Genomic DNA, 14,298 nt, shown 5'->3' with positions numbered 1-14,298 from the left:
CTTTTGGAATGCACATTTCTTCTTTGCAGGAGGAGCTGGTTCACATGGTTTGCTTTGACTCTATAGTTGCCACCTGATTTTCCACATTATGTTCTTCAGTCACTGGCAGATTGTCCCTTTGCATTCCATAGTGGTGCTTAGCCAGGAGTGGGGTGACTGCTTCCTCTTGGATGCCAATGACTTGCTTTATGTTTGGGCCCCTGCAATGGGATACGGCGCTCCATACATTAGGCCCAGTCTCCCCGGCTTTGAAGCAACAGAGCTTCAGTTTTGAATTTGAGCAGCTTCCACAGCACTAGTTTGGCTCACGTTTTATCTAACCCTTGATGAGGGAAGCTTCTACCGTATGCCCCATCAAAAAGACTTGCACCTTCCGGGTGGAAGTATCCCAGATCTGAAAAGCATCCTCTTTCCAGTTGGGAATAGGGGCTGCCTCTCCTACACAGAAGAGAAAAGGCTAACTTCAAACAGGAGCAGAAGGAGCTCTGACCTAGTTCTGGCAAGGGTGGCCCAAGCACACTTCCCTTCCAACTGCCATTATAGCATGGGGGTGCAGACCATGACCTTGGTTGTGGGGCTGCACAACTTGCATTTCAGCAGGAATGGTGTCTGATAAGCTTGACCTTGCTGCCATTCTTTAACACTTGGTGTTGGTACTTGGATGCGCCATGACCTGACTGGTGCTGCCAGCTCTCTGTTGGAAAGACTTATAGAATAGAATTTATTTACGGCCATAGGCCCATACAAGTAAAAACAAAAACAAAAAAAACACATAGATAACAACTTGTGCAAGTGGGAACAACAGCCGCTAAAACACCACAATACAATAAAATACAATAAAATTGGAAAGACTTAATGTAGAGAGTGTTTGAAGCCATGCTCTGAGTAATCTTTTAAGCTGCACTCCATGGCACTGACTGAGCCAAAATTGGATGAAGGAAAAACCCAAAGGCAAAAAATAAGCCACTGCAATGACAAAAGACTTTACATTACTCATCTGGTGTGCAGCTACACAGCAGTCTGCATAAGTCACTTCTCAGATTTGTTCTTCTGACAGAGCAAGGCCTTGGATTCTTCATGATCCCCCCCCTTGCAGTGGGAATAGAGCGCAGCCTTTTACAACTGATGACCCCCATCAACTCCAGTCAGCACAACCATATTGTGCATGGACTGATGGGAATTGAGGAGTTGTAGTCTAAAACGCAGAGGCTGGAGAAGGGCAAGGAATGGTGAGATAAAAGGAAAGCAAATGAAGACCGGGGGCCCTGTTGTGACTTGAGGCAACACTACCAAAGTACATTTTCATATTTGCTTGATTTACCTTCCAGAACCCTATGTGTGAACAAGCTGGTGTGTGTTTCCCTAGCAGAAGCCCATTCCCAAGTTGGTCTAATCAGGAGCAGAACCTTCTAAAGATTTGAGCTGCTCTCTCATGGCCGTGTGTGCTTTTGGCTAAGGATAACCTTGGCTGACAGATTCTGGTTATGCACATAATTTATCTGAAGCTAGGTCCTTTTGGGGCTCATCTTGTGTGAACACAATTTGCCAGTTCTGCAGGCTGGTATTGGCAAAACAAGGCAGGGCTCTCCCTGGAATCATGGTAGAAGACACATGCACAAAACACATACCCATGTGAGTGCTACCCTAATTGTGTAGTTTGTCTCGTTTTCTTGCACTGAAGTAGTCTTTAGCTGCTCTGCTTTGTCCTAAACATCTCTAGGGAGGGAAGTGGAGATTCAGCTGACCATAGATGATGGGAGTTGAGACAAGTACAGGTGAAACTCGAAAAATTAGAATATCGTGGAAATGTTCATTTCTTTCAGTAATTCAACTTAAAAGGTGAAACTAATATATGAGATTGACTCATGACTTGCAAAGCGAGATATGTCAAGCCTGTATTTGTTATAATTGTGATGATTCTGGTGTACAGCTGATGAAAACCCCAAAGTTGAAATTGTTAATTTGGGGTTCTCATCAGCTGGATGCGATAATCATTACAATTATAACAAATAAAGGCTTGACATATCTCGCTTTGCATGTCATGAGTCTCTCATATATTAAACTCCAGTAGCTAATGAAAACAATTGCTTACATAAATGGACTTTTTCACGATATTCTAATTTTTCGAGTTTCACCTGTAATTAAGAAGTTACCTCTAGATGACCAGTTGCAGGGTTTTTTTTTATTTTGAAGTAGACGGTCTAATGCACGCCTGCATTTTGATGTTGCCTCATGCACAGGTGCGCCTGCCTGCTCTGTTTAGCTTTAAGAATTCCTAACTTCTTAAAACTTTGGGGAGGCACCACCTTGATTGGGGGCAGGCAAAATGGTGACATTTTCTTTTAAAATATCCTATTCACCGTGCTGGTATGTGAAAGCTGACAGCCTCCATGCTAAAGGCCTCGAACCAGAAGAAATTGGGACCTCACATCTAATAAGTGTGATGGGAGCAAGGAGGTCCTATGGAGGGATGCGGCAAAACACAAATTTGGGAACTGCAGGGTACACCTGCTTAAGTAAATTGGTGACATAATATTTCAAGATATGCAGTACATACCCAACTAGCCGTGGGTCCAAATTCAAATTATGCATGTGTGCAGGTCTGATTTTTACAGCCGCCACCACCATGCATTATCTTTGAGAAAATGTTTACATGAGGAATACTTGTTTGAGTGCCCACTTTTTACCTGTAGACAAACTTGTTTAAAGCAACTTTGGAACAAATAAGAAGTCTGGTTTAGATTGGAAAAACTGCAGCTTACACCTGTCTTCAAAAGGCTTCCATGAAAACTTTCTACTAAGGAACAGCATATGGCTGTTCCCGTGCTCCTGGACAAGAGTTCCCTCCTCCCTGACCGCTGGTTGGGGTGGATGGGAATTGCAGTCCCAAGAAAAAAGCAGGGACCACATCCCTGATTTATCAGCTTGCTTGTTCTCTGTGTGGAGTATGGAGTAACTAGTTGCATGCTGGGTGTTATTGCTCCTTAGCTAATGATGCTAACTCAAGTTGGAACAATTTTAAATTTAGTAAGCTGGCTAGGCAGGCAATTGTCAACTATATTAAAATTTACTTGCTAGGCAAATTAGGTATATTCTGCATGGCTGTTTGCCATAATACAGTGGTACCAATACAAGGGCGTTGCAGAGAAAGGGGTGGTGTTGCTATCAAAACACAACCTGTTCAAGGGGTGGCTTACCTGTGGTCCTCCAAATATTGTTGGACTTCAAATTCCACTCTACTCTTATCCCAAGAGACAGGGAAAGTGCATTTTGTGTATTGCAAACGAGCTTTAGAATAGCAGTTCCTTAGAACTTCCTCTCACCTGTGTGGGCGTAAACCAGGGGTCAGCAACCTTTTTCAGCCATGGGTCGGTCCACCATCCCTCAGACCATGTGGGGCTGGACTATATTTTTTTTTGGGGGGGGGATGAACAAATTCCTATGCCCCACAAATAACCCAGAGATGCATTTTAAATAAAAGCACACATTCTACTCATGTAAAAACATGCCGATTCCCGGACCGGATTGAGAAGGTGATTGGGCTGCATCTGGCCCCCCGGGCCTTAGGTTGCCTACCCCGGCATAAACAGACATGGCCACTGCTATCTAATTTAGCTGCTGTTTATAAAATTTTAGTGGGCGTCTCTCAAAAAGAGCTGTTCTATGCTGCTACTTCAGGCTGAAGCTGGAGCTCTGCCTGCCTCAATAATCTCATACTGAAAAAATCTTATGTATTAAAAAGTTGCCAACTTAGATGACGGGCAGTAATGCTTTTCAAAAAACAGGTACGCTTTTTGTACAGAGAATTCAAGTCACAGGCTTCTAACTAGCACTAGGATTCAGTTGCTTGCATGCTTTCCAGGTAATGTCTTCCTCCTGAAATAAGGCCTGGGGAAAGTGTCTATAGTAGCCCGTAAGATTCTACTGTGCCTGTAGAAGGTATGTGGGTGCGCTGTGGACTAAACCACTGAGCCTCTTGGGCTTGCCAATTGGAAGGTTGGTGGTTCGAATCCCCATGATGTGGTGAGCTCCCATTGCTCTGTCCCAGCCTCTGCCAACCTAGCAGTTAGAAAGCACGCCAATGCAAGTAGATAAATAGGTATCGCTGTGGCGGGAAGGTTCCTTTACACCACAAGCAGTTTAGTCATGCTGGGCACATGACCTAGAAATCTGTCTGTAGACAAACACCGGTTCCCTTGGCCAGCAAGTGAGATGAGTGCCGCAACCCCAGTCACCTTTTGAGTGGACTTAACCGTCCAGGAGTCCTTTACTGTGCCTGTGGGATCAAAAAGGTTGCCAACCACTGCTCTATGCAAACCAGAAGGCAAATTCAATCCAGTACAGTAGCAAGTGCAGTAAAACAAGCCTTTTCCAAAGAAAAGAGAAAAATAATGGGTGTATTTAAAACCATCCTTCAAGCTTTATAAAAGTGGCATTTTTCTTAGTTCAATCCTTGAAGAAAGAATTCATAACCCATGTGCTTTTTAAGGATGTTAGTTCTTTATTAGGCAATGCAAGATCAAAAATGAAAGAACAAGTTTTGCACAAGTGATAGTTAACATCAATGCTGGAGGTTCAAGCTGCTACTCCTTGCAAGTTGCAAACTTAAAACACAAACATGGGGAGGACTCCGTTCATGCAGCGATGCCTGCTGTGATGGAGCCTTTTTGGCAACCCAAAGCAGGTTCTTGCCAGGTTTGTAGGCACCTGGTTAATAAGGAGAGTTTAGATGAAAATGATTTTCATACATGGTACTAAGGCAGGGGGAGGGGAGTTCAAACTGAAGGACACCTGTGACACCAGCCATTCTCTTACACACAGCCACTAGCCCACAAGCTCTACTGTACTGTGCGACCTTTTCCTAGCAAACATTCAGGACTGTGCTGCAAGACTTGGATTGGGTACTTTTCTCACCCCACCTCAATTTTATGCAATGAGATCCACAGGGAGCTGGGTTACCACAAGGGACGACGATATCTTTTTATGCAGCCCAGATCACCCATACAGGGTCAAGAAAAACTTGGCTCTAACTCCCAACAGTAGCAGCTGTAATTCTGAAAATGTGCTGGGAGACCCTCACTGGCTTTAAAGGAAATATTAAAGTGAACCATCAAGTAGGTGAAGCATAAGACCTGCAGTCTCTCTTGTCAAGAAAAGGAGATCCCACCAGCTGCTGTTCTCCGTGCTTAGTTCTGAAGCACTTTCAGGTTTTTACAGAGCAGGAGTCTTCACTCCAGGACAAGGGATGGGAAGGGAACAGTAAGGCCATTACAAAGCAGCAGGCTTTATGTTCAGTTTGCCACTGCGTGTACTTGGGGGACGGGGGACTGTAACAATGAAATAACTTCCATAAACAAGCAGCAATCTGAGTTTAAACAATGCCATGTCTTCTTTACAGTCACAGCTCAACCATCCTGACCAGTGTGGTTAGGGTGCCTTTTGTGGAACCAGGAACCACCATGCAGAGAAAAGAGCAAACCATAGTGGGTGGAATGCATGCGTTTTATTCTATCACAAGTGCACCAACAGTTGATGCCCATGTATCTATACTGTGCTGCCACAAATGGATGGGGCACCTTTCTTTCACTGCAGAAAAAGTAAAATGTAAACACGCCATTACAGCCAGGGAGAGACGGACAGCTTTCCTGCAGCCCACTCCAACCAGTTTAAATCTATGGCAAACAAACATGGGGACAAATTAAATTTAGTGAACTGACAGAAATCTATTCCCTCTGCTCAAACACCCCACATGCTCCAAGGCAGGTGACTTGAAGATGCCATTGGCAAAAGACCAATGCAGCAAAGTGGACAAACAAGACAAACGGGGTAAATTGTTTAAACAAAAGCAAAGCAACTCTCCCACCTCTGGACAAACTTTGTCCTACGTTTTCAGTGAGTGCACTCTTGTAAATGGAGGGAGCTGGATTAAAATGCACCCTTCTGAGCAGAAAGCCAGGAAGCAACTGGTTCACGTTGCAAGAACAAACTGTACAGCCTTGTGGCATCTCAAGACAGACATCCTAAGCAGTCCCTGAGACCCTTGTGCGTTATAAGCCACTGACTCATGTAGCAGTCCCATCCTCACCCAGACTTGCAGCCCTTCCTTAGGTACAGCCCTCCTGCTTTGCAGCAGTAATCCTGTTGCGATCCACCTTGCTTCCAGCTTAGGCAACAGCCGGCACTTGCTTGGTGCAAAGTGGATGAGACTGCAGATGGTGTGATTCAGCATCTTTCCTGCCTAACCCCCAGTGAGATCACCAATGGATCTCAAAAATGATCCATTTCCCTTCAAAACCTGTGAGCATTTCAAGGTAGCTCAAGGACACTGAGCAATAAACGAAGGGAGCTTTTGTGTCTCTGGCAACAGTTTGGGTAAAACTCCCACTTCAGAACTGCCTGTCCTAATGTCTGTGTGCCCCTTGCCATGCCGGTCAAATCATATAACAGCGGCCACATTACTTCAGCCAAAGTGCTGAAGACAGGAAAGAAACACAATCACCATTGTCTTTTGTGTAAAGGATGGGAGGGAAGGGATGGACACAAAGCACCCCCCTTCCTCATCATTTAACTGAACAGCAGCATAAGCCAATACCCCCTTTCTTCTGTGCTCATCTGTGGCATTAAAACAATCACCTACTTTTAGGAAATAAAGTATTTGCTTTCACTAAATTTGAATCAACCATGATGGTGGGCTAATGGACAAAAAGTAAAGTGATGTTTCCCAGCATAATTCTAGCAACAATTTAACTGTTTTGCCAATTCAAAATTCAGTCATTGTCATTAACAGTGTTTGAAGAAGGTCCTTTTTAATAACTATATATATATATGTATCTATATATTTATAAAGTCTGGATGACCAATATAAATACTGCTCCAGAAATGAAATAAAAGTGTTTACACCCCCAACTCCAATGTTATAGCTCAGTGTCCTGTTCTATTTTTAGAATAATCTGTAAAAATCTTTAACGGCGAAGAGGTTCAAATTTTCGCAACTTCAGCGATGCGCTAGACGACAAAGCATCCCTGCTGGAGGAAGAATGGACCGTGTCTGGGGACTGGAATAATACTCTGCCCCGGTGATTAAATACGTAGAAGGAGGGATGGTTCCTTAATGTGTCAAATGTCCTGAAACAAAAAGCAGAACAAAAAGGAGAGAAGTGCAATTGGCAACAAATCATAACTGTTAATTCACAGTCCCATTCTGGTTAAAATGCCTTAACCAAGGTTACCTTCAGATCTTCCTGGGACATATTAGAAAGTTCAAACTTGGCCTCCTGCCCCAATACTAGTAAGAATTTCCATTCCACCCTTCAAATGAAGATGCATTGCTCAGGGTAGCTTATAAAAATTAAAATCACATGAGAAAACCAGCAACAGCAAACACACAGTACAATGGAGGCAGAGAGATAAAAATCAAACTCCAAGATAAAAATACGATCTGTTCTTAGCTAGAAGTAGCAGCAGCAGGGGTGGCGAACCACAGGAACAACACTGGGACATCAAAGAAGGATGCTGGGGCCAGGCCAAGGATGGCTACCAAAAATGTGGCAATAAGCCTGCTGGGATAATGGGAGGCAGAAAAAGCAGTAGAATCATAGAATCATCGAGTTGGAAGAGACCACAAGGGCCATCCAGTCCAACCCCCAGTCCAAGCAGGAAACACCATCAAAGCATTCCTGACAGATGGCTGTCAAGCCTCCGCTTAAAGACCTCCAAAGAAGGAGACTCCACCACACTCCTTCGCAGCAAATTCCACTGTCGAACAGCTCTCACTGTCAGGAAGTTCTTCCTAATGTTTAGGTGGAATCTTCTTTCTTGTAGTTTGAATCCATTGCCCCGTGTCCGCTTCTCTGGAGCAGCAGAAAACAACCTTTCACCCTCCTCTATATGACATCCTTTTATATATTTGAACATGGCTATCAGATCACCCCTTAACCTTCTCTTCTCCAGGCTAAACATACCCAGCTCCCTAAGCTGTTCCTCATAAGGCATCGTTTCCAGGCCTTTGACCATTTTGGTTGCCCTCCTCTGGACACATTCCAGCTTGTCAGTATCCTTCTTGAACTGTGGTGCCCAGAACAGTTCAAGAAGGATACTGACAAGCTGGAACGTGTCCAGAGGAGGGCAACCAAAATGGTCAAAGGCCTGGAAGTCCAGGATGCACTAAACCGAAGACAAGCTCTTAACTATCTGGTCTTTTAGTGTGGGTGGGGATATCCACCACCCCGTTTTAATGTGTGTAAGTCACTTTTAGTTGCAGTAGCAAAGAAAAAGTAACTAATAAATCCAATAATAATAATTACTAATAATAATAGTCATTGACAGACATAAAGCATAGAACAGGTTTCTTTAAACTTTGTCATGTGTGAGAGGGAAGTATGGCAAGCTGTAGTTTCTCAATCTTACAGCATTGTGCAAACGATGAAATAACAACTGCTAAATGTCTTCTTAATTGATCAGAAAGAGAGAAACCCTCCTCTTTAAACAGACCTGGAAAGCTGCCTAATGTAAAGGGTGGGGGAAAGAATAAAAAGCAAAGCACTGAGCAAAGTAATAATGCCAGCAGAAAGAAATGGGTAAAAACATACTTATTCTTCAGCTCTGAAGTAGCATCCATGTCTTTAAATTCCCCTGCAATGTGTACTATGCCGTAACAGGTAACTGCAAAGGCCAACAGTGTTTGAAGAACTATCTGTAACAGATTAAAAAGAAAACAGCACTTGAGTGACTTAAGTAAAATCCTGCTAATAGAATTCCCCCTCTTGTTTGGTCTTAAATATCCAACCCCTGTGCTTTTCAAGATGGGAAATCTCACGGCTTCAGAAATGAGCAATGCAGCAGTATTAATTTTGGACTTGAGACACCTCAGGTTATTGACATGGCTGAATAGGCATGAGCCTGGCAACTACTTCCCAACCATATCTAGCCATCTAGTGTGGAAAGGAGGAGGGGCAGACGTGGGTGGGAATGGGTAGAATGCCTCACAATGATACGTAATAATTTTTGAAGGATGATTACATTAGGCTGGAAAGTAGACAGCGGATCCCACACAACAGCTTCATGCAAACAAATACCTGCCAAATGGGAGAGGGAGAGGCTGTTTGTTCTGCAGAGTATGGGGAGAAAAGCAGAGGCTTTCAAAGAACTGACTGGAGAAAGTGGCAATTCCTAAAGGAATGCTGCTAAGGGAGAAGAGGAAGATGCCAAATTTCAGATGAATCTCAGTCACACTGCAATGTAGGCTGCAGATTAGGGGAAGGAGCATGGTGACACACAAAAATCTGCCCTTATTCCCTTATGGGGTACACAAGAGCCCTTGTAAAGTCCTTTGCAGGTTCTCCATTGGTAGGAGTAAAAAAAACAGAGGCCAACCAGAGAAGATTGAGAAGCAAAGCAGCTAGTAAGCTTGATCTTTATTGTTCTGTTGCAACAGGGTACCTTCCTCACACACAGGTGAGCAGGAAAGAACCCCAAACAAAGGGCTGCCCGTCCTTAAAAAGACATCTCAAAAAATCCCCCTCAGAGTCCAGCCCCCACCCCCCAGAAGCATCATCCGTACATCACCAAAGAGGTGCAGCCCGAAGCCCACCCCCCAGATACATCACACAAAAGGCGGTCTCCAACAGATTTCAAGAGAAATCTGAGAAGTTTGTTTTTCTCCTGCTTGTCAATTTATATGATAGAATAGAATAGTATAATAATTTATTGGCCAAGTACATTTTTCAATATACTTGGAATTTGCTTTGGCTACATTACAATGTAAAATACATTATACAAACAATAGTAATTTACAGAGCAAGAGGCTGCCCTTCTCAGCGCCTCTTAAGCTGTGTTGGTGATAATGTCTTAACTGATTGTTTTCCTGGGTAGCCAGGCCATTCCTTTGAGATGGTATTTTTTTTAATTCCTGGGCAATTGGGAAGTTCCCTCACCACTCCCTCCTTGCAAAGGAACATTTGGTAAAACATTTGGTCAGTTTTGAGAGTCAAAATGATGTCAGGACTGTCTGCCTCAGACATGTGGCCTTGTTTGCTTGGTACATTAATAAAATCATTATGTATAAATAAAAGACCTTAATATTCTTACAACATTTCATTGCAACCATACTAGTTTAAATGGAAACATGTCATCTTACAGATCACAGTCAAGTCAGCACTTCCATCACTGAAAGAAAAAGAACATTTAACTTACATCTATTGGCAAAGTTTCATCTTCCTTTTCTGTTAATCTCATGTAGGAGCGATCTGCAAAATGAAGACATACTGGTAAATTAATCTGATTTCCTTTCCGCACAGCTGGGTTTTCTACCAACTCCACTACAGATGAAATCCACCTCCACCTCACTTTTTCTTTGATTAATCAGATCTTCAAATCTGGCCTTGGTGGATTAACTCATCACCATACTGCACACAAGAGAAATGTGTCCAACAGCTATAACTGAGTAATGCAAGATGATCACTGGTAGCTCTCTGCTGCTTTATTCCAAGTCAGTTCTTTAGTGCACTTGTCCATAAGCATTGGCAACAGTTCTGCAGGGCTTCAGCCAGGTCTTGCCCATACATACCTGGGACTGAACCACAGACTTTCTGCATGCCATGACCCTTCCCCTTATGTATCTTACAGAAAGGCCTCAAGCTCATTTAGTAATAATAATAATAATTTATTATTTATACCCCGCCCATCTGGCCGGGTCTCCCCAGCCACTCTGGGCTGCCTCCAACAAATACCAAAATACAATACAGAGTCACAAATTAAAAACTTCCCTAAACAGGGCTGCATTTAGACCACCACTAATCACTATTTCGAATCCCTACAATGGGGTGAGCTCCCATTGCTCGGTCCCAGCTCCTGCCCACCTAGCAATTCGAAAGCACGTCAAAAGTGCAAGTAGATAAATAGGTACCGCTCCGGCAGGAAGGTAAACAGCTTTTCCGTGCGCTGCTCTGGTTCGCCAGAAGTGGCTTTGTCGTGCTGGCCACATGACCCGGAAGCTGTACGTCGGCTCCCTCGGCCAGTAACGTGAGATGAGCACCGCAACCCCAGAGTCAGACACGACTGGACCTAATGGTCAGGGGTCCCTTTTCCTTTAATCACTATTTCAACTAAAGGCAACCAGTCTATGTTGCTTCAGTATACATATTAAACTGTTCTCCCAAACTTCTCACCACAGGGAATCACTGCCAGCAACAGGAAGAAATCACTCCACCATCTAGTTTCTCCTGTCCAACTGACTGCCCTGATCCAGAAATACGCGAGTTTGTGTAAATTCACAATGCAATTTCACATCCAAGCTGAAAAAGTTACAACTGGTACTGTGTCAGCAGTCACTCATGTTGTAGGCCAGAGTGTCAGTACACAAATATAGAGTTGGGGTGACAACCCGCTACTGTACTATTTTAACTGGTTAGTTGAACAGTGTCCAAGTGCCTGTATCAGAGAGAAGCTGTCCCTACCCCACAGATTACAATATATGTTAGAGCAAAAAGACACAAATGGGGGGGATTCACATTGGCTGCCTTCAATCCAAGTATTTTATGAACTAGGCCAAGGTCTGGCAGCATGCTACCAGTCCAGTCACCAAAACCCATCATGTGACAGTTCCAGGAGAGGCCCATGAAATTACTAGCCCAGCTACTCATCCATTTTTGGTATTTCTATACTACTTCTTCTTAATATTTATCCTGGAGTGGTATGCAATGCAATTTTTAAATAAAATAAAAAACAATGAAAAGTAGTCAACACAGCAGAATGCACGTGAAATAGCAATTAAAACAGCAAAACATGAAGTATCTTCTAAAATACAGCATTCCCCAATACTACTTTAAATTTTACTCTACAACTGGCCTGCCATACTGGGAAAACCCTCTCCTTCATTATTGCCCACATTATTTTTAATGGTTCTCAAAGGGGCCTCAGTAGGAGATCTTACTGAATGAAGGCTGATGTGGGAGAAGGCAAACTTTAGGGACCAGAGTCTCAAGCAATGATGAGTTTTCAAGATTAAAACCAACACCTTGAACAGTTTGGAAGCAAACCAGTAACCAATCTAGATATTACAAAACTGGTTAGATATGTTCCCAACAAGCTGTTCCCATTAAAATCTTGACTGCTGTATCTGGAGGATTCATACTGAAGCACAGAGTACATAACCCTGAAGGGATTTGCATGGTTATTGTTAGCTAATCTGGCGTACAGATTACAGATGTAGAGACCAGATCAAGCAACACATTGCATCAGGAGTTGCTTCTTAATACTCCACAAACCTGTCTGTTTCTAGCGTGGGGAAAAACAGAACTCAAGATGGTACCAGGAATGGGTACAATGCTCAGTATCTGGGAATGTGAGGAGGCAGCAATCCATCCCTCCCAGGGTCCAATGGCTGCCATACGTAATAATGGGTATTTCACTAGCATCTCATAAAATTCAATTTTCTGCTGTCTCACCACACCTGAAAAAGTTGCGGGCTCCAATCAGCATAAGCTTCACCCACAGCAAGGCTACAGCCCTATGCACCCTTACTTGAGAGCAAGCCCTACTGAACACAACAGGGCTTCCTTCCCAGTCAACCAGAGCAGGATTGTCACACGGGATCCCCTTCCGACTCTACAACAATTCCCATGCTGCGCAGCTGGTCAGGGCCAGATTTAGGCTTGATGAGGCCTTAAGCTATAAGCTACTGAAGGTAATGGGGCCCTTGATTTGTGCAGCTGTCCTTGGTCCACAACAAATTGTCGCTGTTTTTGTGTGTTGAATATATGCTATATGGTAACTTATAAACCTAATAGGTATCTAAAGCCATTTGCACATCACAAAAAATGTATTTTATCAAAGTAATTGTTGAACTTATCTTATATATTGGAAATGTACATTCAGTTTTTTTTCCTTAATTTTTTTGGGGAGTGGAGCCCTAAACTAGAGCTTGTTGAGCTTTTACGTAAATCCGGCACTGGTTAATTCTACCCTCGCCATTTATGACACGGACCTCCTCCCTTTCCTCCAAGCGAGGCAGGGGGAACTCCCTCCCTCCCTCCCTCCCTCTAAGTAGGTGAGGCGGGGAAGCGCTGGCGGCCCCGGGCCAGCGAGGAACCTGAGCGACCCCCACTGCCAGCCTCCCCCCCCCCCCGGGAAGCGGCACATCCCAGAAGACACGTCCTGCTCGCGCTGGAAACCCTCGGCGCCCCCGCGCCCCTTCCCAGGAAGAGGAGGAGGAGGCTGGGTCGGCCGGCGAGGGGGGCGCCGAAGCCCACCAGGAGAGCCCCCTCCGCCAGGGTGCGCATGCGCGTAGGGCGAGGGGATGGGACGCTGCTGCCGCCGCAGGCGGAAGCCGGAGCCACTCACGCTGCGCGGCGGAGAAGGCCGCGTGCGCCAAGGCGAAGAGTCCGACGCCGACAAGCCCTTTCCACAGAGAGGCGGCCGCCATCGTCTGCCTTGCTCCCTCACAGGCACTGCCGGGGCCGCGCACGCGCACGAAAGGCCAACGGGAAGCTTCCGGCGAGAGCTGAGACGCGAACGCGATGCGACGCGAAGGGTCGGGCCTTCGCCGATCGGCGCGCGGTGATGACGTAAGGCGCAGCGGAGGCCGGTGGGAGCCTCTGAAGCAAGCAAGCGCTTAAGAGAGGGAGGAGGCGGAAGTGGGCGGGGCCGAGTCCAGCTGGGCCTGCCAATGGCTGCGCCACACGCCCCTCTTCGCCCCCTGACTCTCTCTTGTTCTGTCTTGGCTCGGTCGCCCCCGAGTTTTTGAGGGGGTGATTTTGGCGCCTCTTTTCTTCCCCCTCAGCGCCTCTTCCTGTTCTCTTGTCACCAAGCACCTTTCCCATAACCAATAAATATCCATAAATATCCATATACAAAGCAAGGGTAACTTTTAAATTGAAAAAGACAACAGCAGCAAACATGCCATGAAGAAACACAATAGAACACAGAGTTATTACGAGTACTCATCCGGGTCCTATTTCTGCCGAAGGAGCCCAAGATGGCAGACACAGCAAGAGCAAACATTCAAACCAACAAAGCAGCCGTTAAAAATAATTCACAAGCCTTAAAAACAGCCAAAATATTCACACCAGTTTTTTTCGATAAAAAAACCCACAACTTGAAGCTATTCACAACTAGGGATCTCAGAGTTGCCAGAAGTAGTATATCTTCTAGCCACCAAATGCCTGAGCAATTAGAGGTGTTTCTAAATTTCTTCTGAGATTCGGTAATGACCGAAAGTGTCCAACAAAGGGGGAGCCACCACTGATAAAGCACCGTCCCTGCCCCCCAGGCAGCCCCTGGTGGGGCCACCACCAAGAAGGC

The 14,298-nt window shown here is 44.9% G+C and overlaps 1 protein-coding gene across 1 annotated transcript; it reads right to left on the bottom strand.

Moving 5' to 3' along the window:
• Positions 1–4,478: 4,478 nt before the first annotated feature.
• Positions 4,479–13,480, bottom strand: MMGT1 (membrane magnesium transporter 1). The gene is made up of 4 exons (XM_033137500.1): positions 13,339–13,480; positions 10,192–10,244; positions 8,589–8,692; positions 4,479–7,125 (listed from the first exon to the last, which is right to left on the bottom strand). Exons 1-4 carry the CDS (start codon positions 13,418–13,420, stop codon positions 6,963–6,965), a joined length of 402 nt encoding a protein of 133 aa, XP_032993391.1. The 5' UTR covers positions 13,421–13,480; the 3' UTR covers positions 4,479–6,962.
• Between the last annotated feature and the right edge of the window lie 818 nt (positions 13,481–14,298).

Source organism: Lacerta agilis, chromosome Z (assembly GCF_009819535.1).
Source record: "Lacerta agilis isolate rLacAgi1 chromosome Z, rLacAgi1.pri, whole genome shotgun sequence".
Lineage (NCBI taxonomy): Eukaryota > Metazoa > Chordata > Lepidosauria > Squamata > Lacertidae > Lacerta > Lacerta agilis.
The sequence above is the reverse complement of the archived record's forward strand: the minus strand, read 5'-3'. Positions and strand labels throughout refer to the sequence as shown.

Bases quoted from the DNA above. Each gene is read 5' to 3' on its own strand.
- MMGT1 (XM_033137500.1), bottom strand. From the start codon at position 13,420: ATGGCGGCCGCCTCTCTGTGGAAAGGGCTTGTCGGCGTCGGACTCTTC. The intron at 10,245-13,338 runs GTGAGTGGCTCC...TTCATTTTGCAG, and splicing joins GGCCTTCTCCGCCGCGCAGC to ATCGCTCCTACATGAGATTA. The intron at 7,126-8,588 runs GTATGTTTTTAC...TTTTTGTTTCAG, and splicing joins ACTTCAGAGCTGAAGAATAA to GACATTTGACACATTAAGGA.